General features: G+C 42.7%; 1 protein-coding gene across 1 annotated transcript in view; it reads left to right on the top strand.

Annotated features, from left to right (window-relative positions):
* The window catches only part of LOC123746128 (N-acetylneuraminate lyase), a 48,424-nt gene that overhangs the window by 17,068 nt on the left and 6,356 nt on the right, over positions 1-25,000 (top strand). Inside the window, exons 5-8 of the mRNA XM_069314084.1 lie at positions 141-283; positions 4,237-4,406; positions 11,429-11,576; positions 24,573-24,744. Coding sequence (XP_069170185.1) covers positions 141-283; positions 4,237-4,406; positions 11,429-11,576; positions 24,573-24,744 — 633 coding nt within the window. The remainder of the gene's footprint in view (positions 1-140; positions 284-4,236; positions 4,407-11,428; positions 11,577-24,572; positions 24,745-25,000) is intronic.

Genomic DNA, 25,000 nt, shown 5'->3' with positions numbered 1-25,000 from the left:
TGTTATTATTTTAGTTTGCTGTTTCTCTCTTCCACGAACCCTATTCTATTCCTCATTTCCCTTCCATCTTCCTTATTTCTCTTCGTCTCCCACTCCAACTCTCCCTCCCACCCTTCACACTCTCGTTATTAATGTTGCAGTTAATGGCACTATTGGCGAGGGGATGTCCATGACGGTGGTAGAGAGGAAGGCGGTGGCGGAGGCTTGGGCGAGGTGCAGGGCCGAGGTATCAACTATGATTGTACAGTGTGGCGCTGGCTGCCTCAAGGATACACAGGATCTGGTGAGTAATACAATCACCAGGGGCCAGATTCACGAAGCAGTTACGAAAGCAGTTATTCACTTGTACGTTCGTACATCTTGCGAACCTGTACATCTTTTCTCAATCTTTGGCGGCTTTGTTTACAATAAGAACAACAGTTTATTGGTAAGTTTTCATGCTTGTTTAATAAATGTAACTAAAACCGTCAAAGATTGAGTAAAGATGTAACATTCGTAAGTACTTGCGTAACTGCTTCGTGAATCTGGCCCCAGGATATCTTAAGTGTGACGCTGGCTGCCTCAAGGCTACGCAGGATCTAGTGAGAACACGATCACTCAGAATATTCTCCAGTAAAGAGTCCCCCCCCCCCTTACAGTCCCTCCCATCAGGAACGGCAGGTCGACCTCATTAACTATCCTCAGTCAGAGGACCATCACCGCCTCAGTGACATCAGAAACTCGCTGGTTATCCTCAGTAAGAGCCGCCTCTCCCCCCCCCCCCCTTCACTTGTCACTCATCAGGACCTCAATGAGAATCTCATTAACGAATTCTCACCTGTCACTCTCATCACGGCCGTCTAGTTATCCCCAGTGAGGGGCCTCTCACTGTAACTTCAAAGCCCAAAAATTATATAAATAGATTCACTATATTAGTTGACGGGCTATCATAAAGTCACAGTCTGTCTGTTACTCTGTTATCGTAAACTTTGTGAAGGATATTTACCCTCAAAAACTTCCCCATGAAGTTCATGGGGATTAAAGCTCACATTTTGTTTGGATATTGAAGCTGAGATTGATTTTGAGATTAAAGCTTAGATTGCGTTTGTAGATTGAAGCATAGATTTGTTTGGATATTAGAGTAAAGACGGATTTCGAGGTTAAAACACAGATTGGTTTGGAGATGAAAGCATAGATTAGTTTAGCCGCTGTACCTTGTCTATATAAAATCCTTCTCAATGTCCCAGTACGTGAACATAAGCCTCTAGGACAGGCTGGTTAAAACTCAAAAATAACATTTAAAATTCGGACTTGAATTCCCGACTCGAGTATTTCATGAAAGCAGCAGTAAAACTCGGAGGCCTGTTTAAATTTGGCCAAAAGTCTGGGAAAATACCGAGTAAAACTCCCGTTAATGTCAACATCATCCGTGTAATGCCAGTGATGGATGGTAATGCCTTTTATACATTAAAATCTCACCAGAATTAGATTCCCCTGTGAAAAATACTCTTTTTTACCCTTTGTATGTCTCTGCGTCAAGGATTAGTCTTTAGCTGAAGCAGTCAAAAAAGACGGGGAGATGTTGGTGCTGAATTTACGAGTAAAAATAGCCATGGAGTATAATTAATGGCTATTTATTAAGCTATTAAGACTGATCAATAACTCGGTGGATAGAGTTTCGACTTTACACACGTGGGGTCCACGCTTCGAGTCTCCTAGAACCCAGGTGAATGGAATAGCCATGGAGTATTTAATGGTTTCTGTTGAATTGAATCCTTTACTTATCATTAGCATCGTCATGGCCACCATAGTAACTATTGTCTACAGTCATTATCAACATTAATACATAGATGAAAGTAATTCATCAAAAATAAATAAAATAAATGCCATTTTGTTTACAAGAACTTTTGTTACACCCTGTATATTGCTTTACTAATGACGACAAAATCTCGTAAAATAAATGTTTACACATTAAACTGAGGGGGAGGGAGGGAGGATACGAATAAAAGGAGACGATTCTACTTGCACAATAAAACTCCTCCAACTGCCTTTCGGAGGCCCATTTAAAGCGAGAGGAATAAAAAAGCATTGTTTACTGCGAGCGCCATGCACCCCTACGCCTTTTTTTTCTGAGTGACTGAGGCACTGCTCGAAAAACAAATGAAGAGTGCGTATAGAGGGAGGTGAAGTTTGGGGTGACAGAGAGGGAGGGGAATGTAAGAATGGATAGACGAAAAAGGGTGGAATGTTAATTGAAAAACAAAGTGTGTGCGTGTGGAGAGAGAGGAAGAGAAACAGATTTCAAGCTGTGACTGAAAGAAACTTTCCCAGTAGTGTTGTTGTTGTTTTAGATTCAGCTACTCGGAACAAAATTCCAAGTAGCACAGGCTATGGTGAACCCGTAATGGACTTACCTGGCACAGGAGCGGGGGCTGTAACCCAGTGTATGTGAACACCTTATGCCAAATGCTTCCATTCAGTGTCTATTCAACTAAAGGTATACATATTCATTATATATATTAGAAAGTATAATGAAAACTGTCGGATATCACATCTAAACGAATATTATGTGTCATGTTTCATTACATTCAGCTACATTGTGTTAGGTTACGAGTTTTGGTTGTACCAGCATTCTGATGTATTTATAGTCCTTAAGTAATAAGCATTTTTAGAAGTGGGCTTTTAGAAGTGTGCTTTTAGAAGTGTGCTTTTAGAAGTGTGCTTTTAGAAGTGTGCTTTTAGAAGTGTGATTTTAGAAGTGTGCTGTTAGATTTAGAAAGAAATCTGAGAAAATTTCGAACGTAATCAGTTGCGTTGCACAACAGCTGCCCGTCCTTATAAACACTGGCCGAATCTATCTATGCAACACTATACACACGACTCCTAACTACTACGCTAAAACGTGTCTTGAACAGTGTTTAATTCTCTTTCTGTGTACGAATTGAACTTCTCTAAGTGCTTTACCCACTTACTGAAGGACTGTGATTTACTCTCTCCAGCCCATTTAACCAACGACCTCACTAAACATTTTTAGGATTAACACCGAACAAAATATAATTTTCAGTGTAATGTCTATGTACAAAGCTTGTAATCTTCCTTTTGAGTTGAAAGTAAGGTGTAGAATCACATTCGTAATTGATGAAACAAATCATATCAGCCAGTATCATTATCATGACGAGATGTGTTAACTATGAGGTTCTCATTTTCCACAACGCCTCTACTTGTATCTAACTCATTAAATAAAGCATAAGCTACTGTATTCGCTGTGTGTGTGTGTTTACTAGTTGTGTTTTTGCGGGGGTTGAACTTTGCTCTTTCGGCCCGCCTCTCAACTGTCAATGTGTGTGTGTGTGTGTGTGTGTGTGTGTGTGTGTGTGTGTGTGTGTGTGTGTGTGTGTGTGTGTGTGTGTGTGTGTGTGTGTGTGGAGAGAGAGAGAAGTATATACACAGAAAATTGCGAGAAAGATAAGAATGTGAGAGAAGGGGAGGACAGAGAGAGATTCGAATTTCGAAATGAAGATTTTTTGTTTAATGGGAAGGGCAATTGTGTAGACAAACACCAAACGAGGAGTGTGTGTGGAGAGACATTGAGTGTTTGTGAGAGACTTCAGTGAGATAAGACACGAAACTTCTAGCCAAGTGTTTGTTGGGGGGGGGGGGAAGAGAGAGAGAGAGAGAGAGACACAGACAGAGACACAGACAGACACAGACAGAGACACAGAGACAGACAGAGACAGACAGAGACAGAGACAGACAGAGACAGACAGAGACAGAGACAGACAGAGACAGAGACAGAGACAGACACAGACAGACAGAGACAGAGACAGAGACAGACAGACACAGACAGACAGACACAGACAGACAGACACAGACAGATAGACAGACAGACAGACAGACAGACAGACAGACAGACAGACAGACAGACAGACAGACAGACAGACAGAGACAGACAGACAGACACAGACAGAAATATAAAGAGGGCGAGAGGGGGGGGAGATGGAAACCAAGACTGACAAACTAGGGCAGACGCCTCCTTCAACGCTCGTCTCAGAATATTATAGAAGATTTATGTCACAAAGTAAACACCAAACTTCCCATGTGTCGTTATGTAGACTCGTCGAGGCTGAGAGAGTCTTACGATACCCGTGTGCACATCAGCCTCCCAACCAGGCTCCACATAACGGGCCCAAAAGAACTTTTATGAAACGACGGATGTAAGAGCGTCCTCGTAAGAGCCTTATGATAAGGTGATTTCAGGCACGCCACGCCGAGGACCTGGGTGCTGAAGGTGTGGCCGTGTTCCCGTGCCTCTTCGACAAGCCTGCCACAACAGATGAGTTGGTCGAGTACATGGTGGAGGTAGCAAAGGCGTGTCCCAATACACCACTCTTCTACTACCACTTTCCCACCAAAACAGGTGTCAACCTGTAAGTTAATAAGTCCAGGATTCATGTATTAAGTTTTCGTCAGGTTTCGACTTGATTTAGCATTTATTTTGTATTTTAGGCTTGGTTAATTGTTATGTTAGGCTGTAATGCAGGGCTGTAACGATTTCTCTGTTACAATTTAAAGGTGAGCGTAATTAGGCCTGTCAACCCGATTGTGCAGTTTCTGTGTATTCATCTTCGCTGGTTTCTCGAAATACTATTTTTCAATGTTATACAATGTAGTTATTTACCTATATCTATCTATATATATATATATATATATATATATATATATATATATATATATATATATATATATATATATATGTTTTCGTTTTCAAGCATATTCATAGATTATTATTATTATTATTATTATTATTATTATTATTATTATTAACTGCTGTTTTGATAAAAGTTACTGAAGAGCTTGAGCTGGTGACTAGGAGTACCTGAGGGGATATATCTTGAGATGATGTCGGGGCTTAGTGTCCCAGCGGTCCGGTCCTCGACCAGGCCTCCACCCCCGTGAAGCAGCCCGTGACAGCTGACTAACTCCCAGGTACCTATTAACTGCTAGGTATCAGGGGCATCAGGGTGAAAGAAACTCTGCCCATTGTTTCTCGCCGGCACCCGAGATCGAACCCGGGACCACAGGATCATGCGTCCAGTGTTCTGTCCGCTCAGCCACCGGTTCCCATCCTATAAATCATATATATTGAGGTTATCTTGCGATGATTTCGGGGCTTTAGTGTCCCCGCGGCCCAGTCCTCGATCCAGGCCTCCACCCCCAGGAAGCAGCCCGTGACAGCTGACTAACACCCAGGTACCTATTTTACTGCATAGGTAACAGGGGCATATAAACTGTATATGATGAATAAAAGACACGTTTATCTATTCACAACTTTCCCGAACTTACAACTTTTCTGTACACAACCAGAAACACACACGTACGAACACTTATGTATAATGAAGGTGACACGAATGATAACTAGAGTGCTTTGTTTGTGTGGATTATGATAACCTGGGAGAATATTCACTTTGTTGACCAGACTACACACGAAGTTGAAGGGACGACGACGTTTCGGTCCGTCCTGGACCATTCTCAATTCAATCGACTTGAGAATGGTCCAGGACGGACCGAAACGTCGTCGTCCCTTCAACTTCTAGTGTGTGGTCTGGTCAACATACTTCAGCCACGTTATTGTGACTCATCGCCTGAATATTCACTTTACACAGTCACAAACAGGAATATCTGACGACTCAGAATACACGTATGAGTGCTGGGTCGGAGCTCCACCGTAGCTTCACAACCATTCACCATCATCTTGAGGTTATCTTGAGATGATTTCGGGGCTTTTAGTGTCCCCGCGGCCCGGTCCTCGACCAGGCCTCCACCCCCAGGAAGCAGCCCGTGACAGCTGACTAACACCCAGGTACCTATTTTACTGCTAGGTAACAGGGGCATAGGGTGAAAGAAACTCTGCCCATTGTTTCTCGCCGGCGCCTGGGATCTAACCCAAGACCACAGGATCACAAGTCCAGCGTGCTGTCCGCTCGGCCGACCGGCTCCCTACATGGGAATAAAACGCTTACCAATAATGGCCTGTATAGTTTTCATTGAAATTTCACAGCTACATTTGCCTCGTAATACATTTGCATTCAGCTGCTGATCATTACATCATTAAACTGCAGCTAATTTTGTTGCAGTGTGCACTTGCCATCTTGCTAGTTTCCAAAGGCAATTATTTTATATGAACGGAATTTTTGCCTGCCTTTATATGAAAGAAAGTAATTGACTGAGAAATCGTCAAGCCATTACGACTGTATAGGACAGTGGAAAGGATATGAGGATAAGGCTTTGGGAAGGGGGACGGGAGGGGTAAGGTGAGGAACAGTTGGGAATTGAACGCCGACCAGCAAGAAGCGAGACTGTCGCTCTATCGTCCAGTTCGCGTAGTTAGGAGACAACCTTCAAAATATTCAACACAAATATCCTTCAATATTGACTAACAAAAATTGAAAATCAGAGGAGAGCAATTTTGTTTAGCCTTTGCGTATGTGTGTTTGGATGAGTATGTATGTATGTGTATGTGTGTACGTCCCCCTCTCCCCTAGTTGTGCTTGCGGTGGATGAGCTTTAGCTCTTTGGTCCCGCCTCTCAACTGTCAATCAACTGATGTACAGATTCCTGAGCCTACTGGGCTCTATCATATCTACATTTTAACTGTGTATGGAGTCAGCCTCCACCACATCACCGCCTAATGCATTCCCCCTGTTAACAACTCTGACACTGATAAAGTTCTTTCTAACTTCCCTGTGGCTCATTTGGGTATCCAGTCTCCACCTGTGTCCCCTCGTTCGCGTACCACCCGTGTTAAACAATTTATCCTTATCTACCCTGTCGATTATGTGTCATCTCAAATTTACTGTCTCCATTTGGGTGTTTCAGCTTCCATTAGTGTTCCCTGGTCCTAGCCATACACCCTGTGTCCCCCTAGTCCTAGCCATACACCCTGTGTCCCCCTAGTCCTGGCCATACACCCTGTGTCCCCCTAGTCCTAGCCATACACCCTGTGTCCCCCTAGTCCTAGCCATACACCCTGTGTCCCCCTAGTCCTAGCCATACACCCTGTGTCCCCTCGTCCTGGCCATACACCCTGTGTCCCCCTAGTCCTGGCCATACACCCTGTGTCCCCCTAGTCCTAGCCATACACCCTGTGTCCCCCTAGTCCTAGCCATACACCCTGTGTCCCCCTAATCGTATAACACACTACGGGTGAACAATCACAATATAACCAGATGAACTACTGATATAACTGAGATATGATCACAGTTATAATGGAGGTATAGAGAGAGGATCAAGAAGTGAGAGAGAGGATCAAGAAGTGAGAGAGAGGATCAAGAAGTGAGAGAGAGGATCAAGAAGTGAGAGAGAGGATCAAGAAGTGAGAGAGAGGATCAAGAAGTGAGAGAGAGGGGATACTTGCCTGAGAACACCACATTTGTACACTGCTACCACCCTGAGTTGACTGGTACAAGGGAACAAGGGAGTAAGATGGGTAATTAGATGTTACTGTTGCTGTGTGTGTGTGTGTGTGTGTGTGTGTGTGTGTGTGTGTGTGTGTGTGTGTGTGTGTGTGTGTGTGTGTATACTCACCTAGTTGTATTCACCTAGTTGTGTCTGCAGGATCGAGCATTGACTCTTGGATCCCGCCTTTCGAGCATCGGTTGTTTACAGCAATGACTCCTGTCCCATTTCCCTATCATACCTGGTTTTAAAATTATGAGTAGTATGGTTGTGTGTGTGTGTGGTTGTGTGTGTGTGGTTGTGTGTGTGTGTGTGTGTGTGTGTGTGTGTGGTTGTGTGTGTGTGGTTGTGTGTGTGTGTGTGTGTGTGTGGTTGTGTGTGTGTGGTTGTGTGTGTGTGGTTGTGTGTGTGTGTGTGTGTGTGTGGTTGTGTGTGTGTGGTTGTGTGTGTGTGGTTGTGTGTGTGTGTGCGCGTGTGTGTGTGTGTGTGTGTGTGTGTGTGTGTGTGTGTGTGTGTGTGTGTGTGTGTGTGTGTGTGTGTGTGTGTGTGTGAGTGTAACAAAGCAAAGAGTGCTAGTTCGTAGCTCAAATAGCTCTAAAGCACTCAGTATGCACTCAACATGGGGTATAAACAAACTGCTCACAGTACACAAGTACTGACATCGACTGATGAAGGGAGGAATAACTGACAATTACGGACACTAGGTCAATAGACCTAAGGGGCGCTCAGCTCACTAATATGTCTCATAGGGACAATTCAGTTAGCACACAAAGGGGGATAAATAGTTCAAACATTACCCTATTTAGTCCTTTAAATTAATTATCCAAACTATAGTTCTCTAAGGTAACATGATAATGATTTAATGACCAGTTAAAGAGCACATGCAGTACTTATATTTGTAGCGTAGTTCACTCGATCTGAAGTACTTTATGTCTGTTCTCCAGAGATCTGTACCACGCATGGGCACATCCCTGAGGCCTGACCCCTGAGCCCTGACCCCACAGCCTTGACCCCAAAGACCTGACCCCACAGCCCTGACCCCACAGCCCTGACCCCACAGCCCTGACCCCACAGCCCTGACCCCAAAGCTCTGACCCCACAGCCCTGACCCCAAAAGCCCTGGAGCTAGATTCTCGAATCATTTACACAAAGACTTACGAACCTGAACATCTTTTCTCAATCTTTGGTGGCTTAGTTTACAATTATTAAACAGATTAATGAGCTCCGAAGTACCATGAGGCTGTTTATAACAATAACAACAGTTGAATGGCAAGTTTTCATGCTTGTAAACTGTTTAATAAATGTAACCAAAGCCGTCAAAGATTGAGGAATTTCGTAATTTCCAAATAAAAGTTTGCGTAATTTCTTCGTGAATCAAGCCCCTGGTTATTAAGCGATTTGGCGGGTCGTATTCCGGGAACGTTGGATTAAGGACCTGTCCAAACGTCACGCGTGCTAATGGCTTTACAAGAATTGTAAGAACTCTTGTAATATATAAATAAATATACTGAAGGAGAAGAGTACGTAAGAAAATAGAGAAAGATCACATATACTAGAAGTGGAATAACAGGTGTTTCATAAATGTAAAATAAGAATAAGGAGCAGGAGAAGAATAGCAATAGGGGGTAGAAGCAGGGGACTAGAGAAAGAGTTGGACAGCATTAAAAAAATCAAGAGAGTGGATGGTAGGGGAAGGGCGATAAACATAGGGAAGAGGAGGGAGGAAGAGAAGGGAAGGGAGGGAATTATCAAGGGGGAATAATGCCCTAGAATTAGGGCATTATTGAAGACTAGAAGGGAATCTGAAGACTTGACGAATCTTGATTCAAATGAATCTTCTGAAGAGTTGGAGGGAAATATTTTATTATCAGGGGAATAATGCCTTCTCATTATCAAGGGAAAGCGCCAGGCCATTACGTTACTTAGCTTGGTAAGGAGGAGCAGAAGGTGAAGAAGATTAGTAGAGGCTAATCAGTTCACAGGCGATAAGTGACCTCACAGAATATATATTAAGAACGTGATCAATAATCAGCTTCCCTCTAGAGCCCAGCGTGGCCCCAATGGGAAGAGGAAGGCGCAGCTAGTTGGGGAGATATGAAGAGGGAAGAAAAGAGGGGACAATGGGGGAAAAAAAGGAAAAAAAATAAGATGGATTAGGCTTGTGAGGAAAAAAGAGGTTAGAGATGCGTTGATGCTCAAGAAATTAAGTGACCTCAATAACGATTGGGCTTAACACTTAATCTTTCATGAACTAATAATAGACCTATAATTAATATTTAATTAGTTTCTTTAATTAACAGCTGAAAAATTCTGTATAAAATAAATTTTCCTGTAGAATTGTAGTGGAAATTTATACGAGAGAGTATTGCTTGAGTAATTGTATCTATGATTACAAAGCTGTTGTGGGTTGCATATTAGGGGGAACGTCAATAGTAGGCCTAAGGTGACACGATGAGTCTTACAGGCTTCCTGTCCCCGACAAGAAACCCGTCTATTCTACTTACACGTTCGATTCCTACCCGTCGACGGAGTTCTAGAACCTGTCCTCTCACTTTATACAATAGACCAATCCATCAAATTTACGGGGTTTAATTTTGACTAGGTGGCCGGTGGCTGAGCGGACAGAACACTGGACGCGTGATCCTGTGGTGCCGGGTTCGATCCCGGGCGCCGGCGAGAAACAATGGGCAGAGTTTCTTTCACCCTAATGCCCTTGTTATCTGGCAGTAAATAGGTATCTGGGAGTTAGTCAGCTGTCACAGGCTGCTTCCTGGGGGTGGAGGCCTGGTCGAGGACCGGGCCGCGGGGACACTAAGCCCCGAAATCATCTCAAGATAACCTCAAGATAGAATCAAAATAGTGCAGTGAGTTACCAGAAACGTTCGAGCCTAGACAAGACAGAAACCTGTGCATCTTTCACGGAGTGTCTTGAATTCTACCAACGGACTAAATACAGGGTACTAAAACTGCACCAACCCAATCCACCCACCTACGAAACGTGGATGTTTGTGATCCGCTAGTTTTCACCCCCCAGGCACAGCTCTGCTCCAGAGAGCGAAACATGTTGATCCTCGACCTCCTGTCTGAATGCCATCTCATTATATGACTGCCTTGAGGGCAGTCATATAATGACTGATGGACCTGAAGTTTGTTCAGGTCCAGCCACGCATGTACCCCCAAGCTATCACGCAGCAACCGCCTACCATTCCTTCCCTTCCACGTGACAGGGACTGTCTCCCATTCCTTCCCTATCCTGTGACAGGGATTGTCTCCCATTCCTTCCCTATCCTGTGACAGGGATTGTCTCCCATTCCTTCCCTATCCTGTGACAGGGATTGTCTCCCATTCCTTCCCTATCCTGTGACAGGGATTGTCTCCCATTCCTTCCCTATCCTGTGACAGGGATTGTCTCCCATTCCTTCCCTATCCTGTGACAGGGATTGTCTCCCATTCCTTCCCTATCCTGTGGCAGGGATTGTCTCCCATTCCTTCCCTACCACGTGACAGGAACCCCCTTTTTCCTTCTGTCTTTACCTCACCACATCCTTCCTCTTCGCTCAAGCTAACAGCATCAATTTTTAATCGCGTTAGTTTTCGGCGCCTCCTTTCATCCAAACTTATTACACTAAAGCTTATTAACGTCTTGGCGCAGCAGAGATATATATGCTCGCTGTGCCATTAGTCTCGCATATTTTCCGACATCATTTTCCAAAGTTTCGAAACAGGCATCTGGCAAACATCTAACTTTCCGAGTGTCTCGAACCCTGGAAACACAAACCGAAACTGTCTCTATTTTCCGCTTGTTACAACTTGTAATAAAGTTGTTACATCTTGGCTTAACGTGTTTATGACGTATTAGAACGTTGTTACAACTTGTTATATTGGTTGTTATAACTGGTTAGGTGGTGTTAAAACTTCTTTGAACGTTGTACCAACGTCGTAGTTTCGGTGTGTGTTTGGCCGGTCTTCACCACCATTTATCTTCCCTAACAGTATCCATGAGCGAGTTTCTTGCCAAAGGCGTAGAACGTGTGCCAACGTTGGCTGGCATCAAGTTCACGGATTTGGACGTTAGCGGCGAAGGTAGGAAATGTCTGGAGGTGGCAGGCAGCGCCCTCACCATCTTCAGCGGCTTCGATCAGGTAAGGATGGTGAGAAAGAGGGTATTACCTGATAGCCACGGTTTCTAATGGCCCTTGATGGGGGGAAGGGACGCCAGGAGACTGGTTTAAAGGTCTCTTTACTCAGTTATTCCTTGAACCTGTCTTGGCATCTACAACTGGGTTGGCGATGGGTTTAATGCTCTACGGGAACTTGTCCTCTTAAAAGAACGTCGCCTTTGGCCGTTTGCCCGTATGGCCGAATTTGGACGTAATTTGAAAATGAAAAAAAATGAAATTATATTTGGGATTTTTTTTTCAACAACAGTAAGTTAAGGGTCCTCTGATAGGTTAGGTGGGCAGGAAATTCTTATAAAGTTTCAAAACGGTATGAAAAACGTTAATGGAAAGTTGCCTCTTTTTAACCTTGCAGAGTAAGCCGGACGACTCAAACAGAAAACGGAACAGTACGTCACTTTTGTGAGTCGATTTCATTTCAAATTACGTCCAAATTTGGCCATAGCGCGCATACCAGCGAAAAGTGACGTTATTTTTAAGAGAACGGGTTGCTACGGATGTGGCTTGAGACCTGTGGGGTGTCTTTTCGTTAAGTATAGACTGTTCTGTGCTAGATGGTTTAGATACTGGGACATAAGTTCCTCGTGGAGACGTGTGTCTTGCCCATAGAACTGGTTGGAACTGTTTGGTGCCCTGAGAAATGAGTGGAAGTACTACGCGAAAAGCTTAAGCTATTGAGAAATCACGTTTGACCTCAAGACGAAGCTAAGGCAGCGAGAACGAAAGTCGATACAAGCCAAGCTGTAGAAAACAGTGGAATTGGGACATGATACAGTGCTAGAATCTGAAGCATGGATCTCAAACCCCCTTTCACGTCAGAAGAATTGTGTATTAAGGAAGCTATGGAGGACTTGGGCAACACGAACAATTGCAAGACTTTGAAACACGAATGGAAAAATGAAACCTCTAAAAAAACGGAAAAATTAATAAGCGAAAATTAGAGGTTGGGCACAAGATAAATAGGTGCCATTTTCTGCATTATAGATAGTAAGGGACCGAAACGTCGTCGTCCCTTCAATTTCTAGAGTGTGGTCTGGTCAACATACTTCAGCCACGTTAGTGTGACTCATCGCCTGCATATGAATATTTTGTAAATATAAACAGTTATGTAAGATATATATATAGGTATGTATATAAATTGTAAAAGCACCCTATAGTGCATAATGATATTTCATTCACTTGGATCTTCTTGGTATTGAACTCGGCCCTGTTAAATTATGTATTTAGGTCTGTATATAAGAACACGTAGATATAGACTGTATAAGGTCCACGGTCAGGGTTGTCAGGGGCTTGGGGAATACTAGGGACCCTGAGCCAAGTCTCTCAGTGAGCTTGGGGAATACTAGGGGCCCTGAGCCTATGTTGACTGGGCCCAAATTTAGACAGTTCGGCCCAAAGCAGAACTGTCTAAATGTTTCTTAAAATACCAAATGTTATGCCAAATTGATCAATCTTTACTGGATTAATGTTATGCATCTGACTCCTTACATGCAAGACTAACAAGATGACACGACTGATATATAATTTGATCTCGTGGTAACTATGGTAATGCAACTTTGAATACCTATGAGTGAATCCAAGAGTTAACAAAGCACAGTTTATTAAATTATTAATTAATTAAAAATTTATTAATTTAAAAATTAAAGGTGAACTAAAAAGAGAAACTTAATGGAAACTAAGTTTTGATCAAGATTTGTCTAAAGTTTACATAGTAACAGAATCATCTTGTACGAGCAGGCACGACTGGTCGTACTGGACCAATTTGAATTCCACTGGTCTAAACAATATCTGTAGCATATTCCAAATGACAAATGATATGACTAATGATTGGCATGTTTCCAATCACTTTTTCTGTTACAGTCACACCTCTGATCTTTTGTTCTGAAACCCCCTTAGCTCTCTATCTCATTCTCTCTAGCTACTTCTTTATCTCTTCCTCCTCCTCCTCCTCCTCTTTCCGCTCCTCCCATCCCCCTTCCTTCCTTCCTTCCTTCCTTCCTTCCTACATGTCCCCAGACATCCAGTCACTCCCTCCCTTAACACAGCTAATCAACAGGTTCGCGCAGTCTTCATTCTCATTGTGACCGATCGAGCCAGATTTCCCAAACGTTTTCGGCTCCGAGTTATTACTGTTCCGCTTCCGCTTGATTTAAAATTCCTCTCTAGGACCTCTTTTGTGCCCCGACTGTTCTCAGCTGGGGAAGCTTCGGCTTCAAAAGAGGACTCGTGTCGAATCCATTGCGACACTGGGCGATCCATCGTGCTCGGTTCAGAGGTCTGTTTTTCTGATTGATGTTTCTTGTGTTTCAAGCTGCTTTGTCGATGGCAGCGCGCGCGTGCGTGTGTGTGTGTGTGTGTGTGTGTGTACTCACCTATTTGTGCTTGCAGGATCGAGCATTGACTCTTGGATCCCGTGTGTGTGTGTGTGTGTGTGTGTGTGTGTGTGTGTGTGTGTGTGTATGTATGTGTGTGTGTGTGTGTGTGTGTGTGTGTGTGTACTCACCTATTTGTGCTTGCAGGATCGAGCATTGACTCTTGGATCCCGTGTGTGTGTGTGTGTGTGTGTGTGTGTGTGTGTGTGTGTGTGTGTGTGTGTGTGTGTGTGTGTGTGTGTGTGTGTGTGTGTGTATGTGTGTGTGTGTGTGTGTGTGTGTGTGTGTGTGTGTGTGTGTGTGTGTGTGTAATATATGTATTAGGTATCATAGTGCAAGAACTAACAGCTCGATCCTGCAGGTACAAATAGTAAATGGCAAATCGTAAAACAAAACACACACATACATACACTCTGAGAGGGAGAGAGAGAGAACAGATTAATACAAGAAATCGTTTCACAAGTAGATTTGACAAGGACCAGGATTTCTTAACGTTACTGTTGTAACTTTAGTCGTTACTGAAGGGGTTACTCGTTACTGATGAAGTTAGTCGTTAACCAGAATGCAACTCCATAGTCTCCTATGACTGATTGATGCCTACTGCTACTGCAGTAAAGACTATCCCCATTTCGGCAGGTATATTTAATCGAGCATACCTCAAACCCGTATGTGTACGCATATGTGCGTTCAATCAAGCTTACCTGTATATGGCTACATAGCCTTCAATGCGTGTTAATAAAAAAAAATACTACACGATAAAAATATTTATAATTTACTATCTGTAAGTAATTATTTATATTATGCATGAAAACGCTCAAGTTATTTACATTTTTAATCTTCTTAAAAGTCTGTTGGTATCACATTAACATCACTATCATTACACCCACTTTTCATCGATCGAAACCCGTCGTAAGACAAGAACGAGCAGTTGAAGGAATGAAGATGAAGAATAAAGTTACTTAAAAAGACAAAATTCATTTATTCATGGCGGCTTCTAAAGCTACATAGATTATGTATAATGATCATCATATCTCTCTTCTGGGAATATTTATCTCTTCTCCTCTGGTTTACACAAGTGACTCACGACCTTAGACAAAGGTACAGACTGAGACCACTTTATGCAGCTCTTCAACACGGGGTTACGGGCTATTCATGCCCGTGCCACCTCTTGGGTGGCTTAATCTTCATCAATCTATCATCAATCTTCAACACTAAGGGGGAATCATTCTCGCAGTTCTTCTCCCCTTCCTTTACTAAGACGAAACGTGCCCTAAATAATGGTACACACTATAACTTATTCATTCACCCCTTTCTAACCCCTAATATATATATATGTTGATTGTTACTGATTTTCTTTATTATTTCTCATATGGTGTTTACTTCTCCAAAGTTACTCGTTTTGCCAACATACTCAAATACATTGATAAGAATTTAAACAAATCGTGCAGGCGATGAGTCACAGTAACGTGGCTGAAGTATGTTGACCAGACCACACACTAGAAGGTGAAGAGACGACGACGTTTCGGTCCGTCCTGGACCATTCTCAAGTCGAAACGTCGTCGTCCCTTCACCTTCTAGTGTGTGAAGGTTATATATCCATAAAAATATGGATATATAACGATTTGTTTAACCAGACCACACACTAGAAAAAGAAGGGACGACGACGTTTCGACTTGAGAATGGTCCAGGACGAACCGAAACGTCGTCGTCCCTTCACCTTCTAGTGTGTGGTCTGGTTAAACAAATCGTTATATATCCATATTTTTATATAAGGAAAACCTGTTCTGTCTATATACATTCATAAATACGAAGAACACGAGAACCCACCTAGAGAATCACATCTGAATTCGCACTTACGTACCTGAATGCCTTTCCTTCTCACCCAAGCGACTCATAATAGGACAGTATACTCACCATTGCCACGTCAGAGCCACAAACAAGACCTTCCATTAGCAGTGACCTTTACTAAACTGGATTAAGTCAGCTTGAAAGTCAGAGTGTAAGGACTTACAGAAGGATAATGCTGTATAATACACACATGGATAAGTCTGCATGTTGTGTGGCTTATCCTGCGCACATGTGTGTATATATACACACACACACATACACATCAGTCGTGGGGTACCTGTGGGGCCTCGCGGCTGAGTGGATGGCGCTTAGGGGTCGTATTCCTAATGGCCCGGGTTCGATTCCCGGCGGAGGCGGAAACACAAGGGCAGAGTTTCTTTCGCCTTGATGTCCCTGTTGACCTAGGAGGAAGTAAGTACCTGAGAGTTAGTCACATGCTACGGACTGCTTCCTTGGGATGTGTGTACACTCACCTAGTTGTGCTTGCGGGGAGTTGAGCTCTGGCTCTTTGATCCCGGCCTCTCAACTGTTAATCAACAGGTGTTCAGATTCCCGAGCCTACTGGGCTTTATCATATCTACATTTGAAACTGTGTATGGAGTCAGCCTCCCCCACATCACTGCCTAATGTATTCCATCTGTTAAATACTCCGACACTGAAAAAGTTATTTTTAACGTCCCTGTGGTTCATTTGGGTACTCAGTTTCTACCTGTGTCCCCTTGTTCGAGTACCACCCGTGTTATACAATTTATCTTTATCTAACCTGTCGATTCCTCTTAGAATTTTGTAGGTAGTGATCATGACTCCCCGAGCTCTCCTAGCTTCCAACGACGTTAGGTTCACTCATGTAGCCTTTCCTCGTAACTCATGGCTCGTACGTACGTGTGTGTATTCACCAAATTGTATTCACCTAGTTGTGTTTGCGGGGGGTTGAGCTATGCTCTTTCGGCCCGCCTCTCAACTGTCACTCAACCAACTGTTACTAACTACTATTTTTTTCCACACTCCCACACACCCCAGGAAGTAGCCCTTAACATATGTCTAACTCCCAGGTACCTATTTACTGCTAGGTAACAGGGACATAAGGGTGACAGAAACTCTGCCCATTTGTTTCTATCGGACCCGGAAATCGAACCCCGGTCCACATGACTACGTATCAAGCGTGCTGTCCACACAGCCACCGGCCGTGTGTGTGTGTGTGTGTGTGTGTGTGTGTGTGTGTGTGTGTGTGTGTGTGTGTGTGTGTGTGTGTGTATGTGTGTGTGTGTGTACGCGCGCATGTTAGAGAGAAATATATGTATCAGACATAATAGAGGAAAAATAGATTGGTTAGAAAGGCGGGGTTCAAGAGCAAATAGTTCAATTCTGCCGACTCAAATAGTAAATACAAATAGTAAATACAAATACAAATAGTAAATACAAATAGTAACACACACACACACACACACACACACACACACACACACACACACACACACACACACAAGGAACGTATAAGATACTCAGAGGAATTGACAGAGTGGACATAGACGAAATGTTCACACGGAATAGTAACAGAACGAGAGGACATGGATGGAAGCTTGAAACTCAGATGAGTCACAGAGATGTTAGGAAGTTTTCTTTTAGCGTGAGAGTAGTGGGGAAATGGAATGCACTTCAGGAACAGGTTGTGGAAGCAAATACTATTCATAATTTTAAAACCAGGTATGATAGGGAAATGGGACAGGAGTCATTGCTGTAAACAACCGATGCTCGAAAGGCGGGATCCAAGAGTCAATGCTCGATCCTGCAAGCACATATAGGTGAGTACATATAGGTGAGTACACACACACACACACACACTCGTGACTGAAAAACGTCGATAATTCCTGCACAAACCTCTCAAGAGAGATGTAAATCGCGGATATATGAGCCAAGTAATAGTCACTGTTGACGGTAACGGCAACTGTTAATATTTCCACAATGTAAACTCATGAGTCTCTTGACGACTGTGTATTGACCAGACCTGATGCGCCAGTCTACACCCTGAGTCTCCAGTGACCCGGAGACCGACTACTGCTACAGTGACCCGGAGACCGTCTACTGCTACAGTGACCCGGAGACTGTCTACTGCTACAGTGACCCGGAGACCGTCTACTGCTACAGTGACCCGGAGACCGACTACTGCTACAGTGACCCGGAGACCGACTACTGCTACAGTGACCCGGAGACCGACTACTGCTACAGTGACCCGGAGACCGTCGACTGCTACAGTGACCCAGAGACCGTCGACTGCTACAGTGACCCGGAGACCGTCTACTGCTACAGTGACCCGGAGACCGACTACTGCTACAGTGACCCGGAGACCGACTACTGCTACAGTGACCCGGAGACCGACTACTGCTACAGTGACTTGGAGACCGAATCTGAACACTTCAGACTCCATTGACCTGGAAAGTGTCTTTCAAACGCCAAAACTTTTGCCAATTATTTGGTCCCTAATTTCCTCACTTATTCACATATTCTCTTCTCTCCCCCCTAATGCTTTATTCTCTATTTTCCCTCCCCCTTACTTTCCCAAGACCATCCTCTCCCCTCCTCCACTTGATTGCATTTAACTTACCCCCCTTATCACTATTTAAGTGTTAAAAGCTACAAAAAACTTGTAACATTAAACGAAAATTTTAACAAATAATCTTTTTAGTATTAAAAATGGTTATAAGCAATCGTATTTTTTTATGCTATATGGGGTTGTGTTTAATGCAAGATTCTGTTTAATCAATTTAGTCCCTCTTCTGGAATCTATAGACAAAATACTCCTTGGCGATGCATCGTGACTTGTTAAATAAGAACTTTGAAATTCATTATAAGACGCAAAACCGACGTGTTTTGCGATAATTAACATGACAGCGAACCCCAAACTGTAACTTTTTACCGACGACCTAAATTGGCAAGTTCGTAAAAATTTAATTCCTTTGCATGTTAAACTTTTTTATTTTCCGGTTTACAATTAATTTCCCCCCTACAGTGTTCATATTGAATGGGGTAGTGTGTTCATATTGAAGATAAAGTCGTGTTAATAGTGAAGACTTGTATTCTCACGTAAAAGAGCGTTGTTCACAGCAAATGCACTATTGCATTTGCAATAGTGCATTTGCTGCATTCACAGTGAAGGAATGTTGAGAATTTTTTGTTTATACACAAAAATAACCATTATAAACGCAGTAAAATGTTCTCACATTACTCGAATGTTCGAACAAAAGCACAGCGAAAACATCTACACAATAAAGTATTTAATGAAAACCAAAATAAAGTCTAAATAAAGTCACTGAAGAGACATACTAACCACAAATTCATAAATACGATCCATTAAAAAAATACAAGAATAATCAAGACCCAAAATTATATTTTATGAAAAAAGTAAACGCCAAATTTTCACCATAAAAACATTAGAGTACAACAAACCAACCGATAATGAAAGCCATTTCGGCATCAGAGCCATGGTGAGCCCAGGAGGATATTGTACTTATTGGAACTCGGAAGCACATAATGGGCAGGACACTATTTAACCCGGAACAATGGGACGCTCTAGAGACCATTATCACCGAAACATTATTAAGCTGAGGGAACAAAGGCACGTTATTACAATAATGTTGGGCTATGACCTTACCTACACCAATTATTAGGGCACTTGATTGTAACAATTCATTTAAGATTGTTTCAACACCAAATATAACGATACAATTTTACATACAGTATTAATTTTAATGTTTTATTTATATACTATTTTTAGTAAAATAGCTTCAATAGTAATATTTTAAGCGGAATATAAATGAAAAAATTATATAATAGTCAATAAGTGCTTTGTTTTATCATTACTTTTAGTTTAAATAGAAACAGCTTATGATGATCAGAATGATAGACAATATATTCCTCAATTAGTTAAAAAAATTCACAAAACTTTTATTAAGATCATGCAATCAGCTCAGAAATTCCATAATATAATTTTCCCACGATGGTGCAATTGGACCTCGAATGCTCAGAGATAATATCATTGAAGTATCTATAAAACTTATTGAAAAATATATAAACAACTTCACGATAGGGACATGTTAGACGAGGCTTCCTAATATCCCTGAAGACTCTGTGAAGACAATCATAATAGATAATTATATAATTACTCTATTAAATGACAAATAAAGTATTGTGAAACTAAATCCGCCGCTGTGCTTTTGAAGTCGAGAAAAATATCAAATATTAGTGATGAATGAATGTGGAAACTTTTACATTTTGTTATATAAACACAACTATAGCTAAGAGTATGAACTTCATAAATATAATAATAAATAAATAAATGTTTATTCAGGTAAGGTACATACATACAAGAGGTTTTACAAAAATTGATAGATTTATAGATAGAGCTAGTACATACAATGCCTAAAGCCACTATTACGCAAAGCGTTTCGGGTAGGATTGGGGAAGGGAATCTTTCATTGGGAAGATTGTAAGTTACGTGGTACGAGGTGTGTGTTTACATGCAAACAGGTGATATGTTCGTGTGTGTGTGTGTGTGTGTGTGTGTGTGTGTGTGTGTGTGTGTGTGTGTGTGTGTGTGTGTGTGTGTGTTCTCAAACACACACACACTCTTTTTGTACTCACTTGTATGTGTCTATCCGACCTCTTTCGTTGTTCATGAGAGAACTTGAAGACCTCCAAAGGGTTCTCAACTAGACTGTGTGCAATAGCGTTTCAACAGGTTGGTTGATCTGGCCGTCAATCAGAAGTCGAAGTCAGAGATCGGAACCTCAACGTAGTTATGGCTTATCTCGCTCGACTTCTTTGATATTCTTAAGCTGTGGATGCTCCCTCTTGCATCTGTATATAGCACCTGAGATGCTAGTATTATCTCGTGTATCCACACATCTTTCCCACAATCCATACATGTTTCCCAGCATCCACATAGCTCTCCAAACATCAGCATATTTGACAGCATGCACAAATCTCTCCCATCATCCAGTAACCTCATTATCCAGCATCACACAGCACCGACATCAATACTTCGCAGGATCCACTTCCTGGTACTCAAGTATGTTTCTTGAGACACGAAAGAAATACCTCAAAGGGATAGAGATAGAAATAAATATCTCAAAGGGATAGAGTAGCTTAGGCTATTTCTACCCCCATTTCCTGGTATCCTAACCCGGAACAACTTATCTGTCATGACCCCAGAACACTCAACAACCACCACTACCACCCTCCTCCTCTCCCCACACAAACCACGTTCACTTCAGGCAAGTGGCCTGCCTCTTGTAAGACATTTCCCGAACTGATTTAGACATCTCTTTCATGGGCCGTTGCCCCGGTGTTCCCCTCAGTGAAAACCAGAGTTTTTCCTCACGTCTCTAGTTTTCATATATCTTCAATAATATCTGTATTCTTCACGTTTGATGTACACACACACACACACACACACACACACACACACACACACACACACACACACACACACACACACACACACACACACCAGGGGGCCGGTGGCTGAGCGGACAGCACGCTGGACGCGTGATCCTGTGGTCCCTGGTTCGATTTCGGGCGCCGGTGAGAAACAATGGGCAGAGTTTCTTTCACCCTGAATGCCCCTGTTACCTAGCAGTACATAGGTACCTGGGAGTTAGTCAGCGGTCATGGGCTGCTTCCTGGGGTGTGTGTGTGGTGTGGGGGAAAAAATGTAGTTAGTAACAGTTGATTGACAGTTGAGAGACGGGCCGAAAGAGCAGAGCTCAACCCCTGCAAGCACTCTAGGTAAACACACACACACACACACACACACACACACACACACACACACACACACAACGTCTGTCCTTCGTTTAACCTTGGGATCAAACCCTGAATATGCCAGTGTCTCAGGCAAAAAAAAAATTAAAGAGAGAATCCTGCGATGCTCGATTCCAACTCGGTTGTAAATTCGTCTTTCATTTTCTTTATATTTTATCAAATGTATGAGATTTATTGTAATTAACAACAGTTCATGGAAGTATAAGAGCAATTTAAACACATGAAATACAAATTAAGAATGAATGACCATGATTTGCATACGTCACTTAATTTCACCAATGCGGATTGATCAGAGAAGCACAAACCAATTAGCATGCACCACAAATATTGCTAGATCTCACTGGATTGGCCAATGGTAGAAAATATGAACAATCGATCAATGCCGGTTTATAGAGAAGTGATGTCAGAATGGACTCGCTGCCGGAAGCCATGTAATGATTGGCTCAAAGGAAGACCCCAAAACACATCTTGAGACGTAATTGGTCGACTTGTTTACCAGCTCTGGACCCCCATTTCGACGAGAAAGTAAAGTGAACTATGGGAATATATAAGGAAGAACAACGCCTGCTGTTTATTGTCATCAGGAGACACCAGAACAATTCAGCAGCTGTTCTAAAAAAAAGGCCAATTAGTTGCACCAAGTTCATGTTCAGGGAGCGGTTGCCGAATAAAAATAATCAAGTAGCTATTCAAAGTAATGCATATGGCAGGATGAAGTATCAGGAGCCATAGTGTCTTAATTCCCTTTGGCATGATGGACGTTTAATCAAAGTTGGAGACAGGCCAGAAAAATGAAAATTGTCTGATTTAATCGTCAGACAATATTTAATTACATCAGATTGGATCATTCCACGAACCCCATCACCTCGTGGACGTGAATGATCGTAGTACTAAACTGGCCAATGTTCGACCACCACCCTGCCTTCAACCTTGAGTTGACGTCCAGCTCGCCCGGAAAGGATAAAGAAACTATGGTTCTTGACTACACATCGAAGCGGGCTACGATGTGTACAGTATGTGACTCCACAGACAAAACACTTCAGTTATAACAACAAACTCAGACTATGTATAAGTGAGATATTGTGAGTATAACCCACCAGCGTCAACGTCGTTTTACTGACGCACTCTCAGCGATATCTCTAGGTCACATACTGAAAAGATAACATTGATACAAATCCAGGGGCTTCTTTTTCATGTCAATAATACCCTGTATACATTGAGTCATAATACAACATAAATTAGGACTAAGTATATTTCCTGTCATAGAGCATTGGTAATCATGCAATATTTCCCTTTACTACGAACTAAGTTCCCTACGTTATTAACGCCGCTTACCTGGTTGATACCTGGTTGATGGGGTTCTGGGAGTTGTTCTACTCCCCAAGCCCGGCCCGAGGCCAGGCTTGACTTGTGAGAGTTTGGTCCACCAGGCTGTTGCTTGGAGCGGCCCGCAGGCCCACATACCCACCACAGCCCGGTTGGTCCGGCACTCCTTGGAGGAATAAATCTAGTTTCCTCTTGAAAATGTCCACGGTTGTTCCGGCAATATTTCTTATGCTTGCTGAACAGCAACTTAGTCTATATGTCTGTCAACCCCTTCAATTATGTTTAGGGCGCCTCAATGCACAAAATAACATCAATAGTTCTAATTCGCTGATATGACAGAGATAGAAGATAAAGTTTCCTCCAATGTTATTACAGTCGACCATCGGCTGGCAATCACCTCCCACAGGAAGATGACTTCGAAGCCTGAAAACTCAAGCATGAGGACGACATTCGAGATAAAAAAAAATAGGTTCAGGAAGACCTTGAGAATGGAAACGCGCTGGAGGTTGACCTCAAGAAGAGAAAACTCGCCTAGAAATATATCGTGAAGGAGAACGCTCGCAGGAACTCAATTATGGAGTGCTCGAGCCCCGGGACCAAGTATTCGAGCAGTGAAAACGTCAATAATTAAAAATCCATGAAGGAGGAGGACTTGGAAATGAAAATTCGCGCAGTAAAAACTGGATGCGGTAAATCTCCCGCTGGGGAAGCTCGATATTGGAAAACTTACTATGCAGAACTTCGGAGATTTTAAACACGTGCAAAAGACTCGAGTTGTTCAGGAATAAACTACTGACCAAGGTGCAGGACCCAACTATTTTCCCTTTCCGTCTGACGGAGCCTTAAAGGTGGAACTATGAAACATATGGGAGTCTCTCCAACTCCTAATGAGGCTAACATCATGAGGGGGTCCTAGGGCGATTGAAAGTAATTTATATTTTACACATTCAAAAATTATATTCATTTACATACAAAAACAGTTTGAAAAGTTTACCAATCGATGGAATATCGAGACGTATGGCCGAACGTATGACCGACTCCGTATCGGCCGGAGCCGGTCGGCCGAGAGGACAGCACGCTGTACTTGTGATCCTGTGGTCCTGGGTTCGATCCCAGGCGCCGGCGAGAAACAATAGGCAGAATTTCTTTCACCCTATGCCCCTGTTACCTAGCAGTAAAATAGGTACCTAGGTGTTAGTCAGCTGTCATGGGCTGCTTCCTGGGGGTGGAGTCCTGGTCGAGGACCGGGCCGCGGGGACACTAAAAAGCCCGAAATCATCTCAAGAAGATCTCAAGATGGCTCAAGAGCTAACTCTCACACTTCACAAGCCCAATTAAGCAAGTATACTCACACGAGAACTTACACACAAAGCCCTGCCAATCACTCACTCACATGAATCACCCCAAACACCAATCAATCACTCACATGAATCACCCCAAACACCAATCAATCACTCACATGAATCACCCCAAACACCAATCAATCACTCACATGAATCACCCCAAACACCAATCAATCACTCACATGAATCACCCCAAACACCAATCAATTACTCACATGAATCACCCCAAACACCCACTTTCTCGTCCACAGACTCTCCAGGAAGCTCTCAGTGTGGGGTTCACCAGTGCCGTCAACGGAGGCTTCAACTTCATTCCCCACCTTAGCAGTCAGGTCTTCGCCTTCATGGAAGCTGGAAATATCACCGAAGCCAGAAAAATACAGGAGCTCATCTCCAGCTACTTCGACACCATGTTAGGAAAGCGTGAGTTATACACCATACACCGGAGTTAAGGTTTGTGAGTTAAGATACTGAGTGAATGCCTGAAAGGTTCCGTGCTCCAGGGGTAAGGCAACAGGGGAACTGGTGATGGGTAATGGCTCCTGGCTTGCAGTTACGTTTGACAGATATAATGACAGTCCTATATTTACATATATTTACTATATGTATTATATTTATATATATATATATATATATATATATATATATATATATATATATATATATATATATATTACAC

This window comes from Procambarus clarkii, chromosome 78, assembly GCF_040958095.1.
Source record: "Procambarus clarkii isolate CNS0578487 chromosome 78, FALCON_Pclarkii_2.0, whole genome shotgun sequence".
Taxonomy (NCBI): Eukaryota; Metazoa; Arthropoda; class Malacostraca; order Decapoda; family Cambaridae; genus Procambarus; species Procambarus clarkii.
This window is presented reverse-complemented; position numbering and strand designations above follow the sequence as displayed.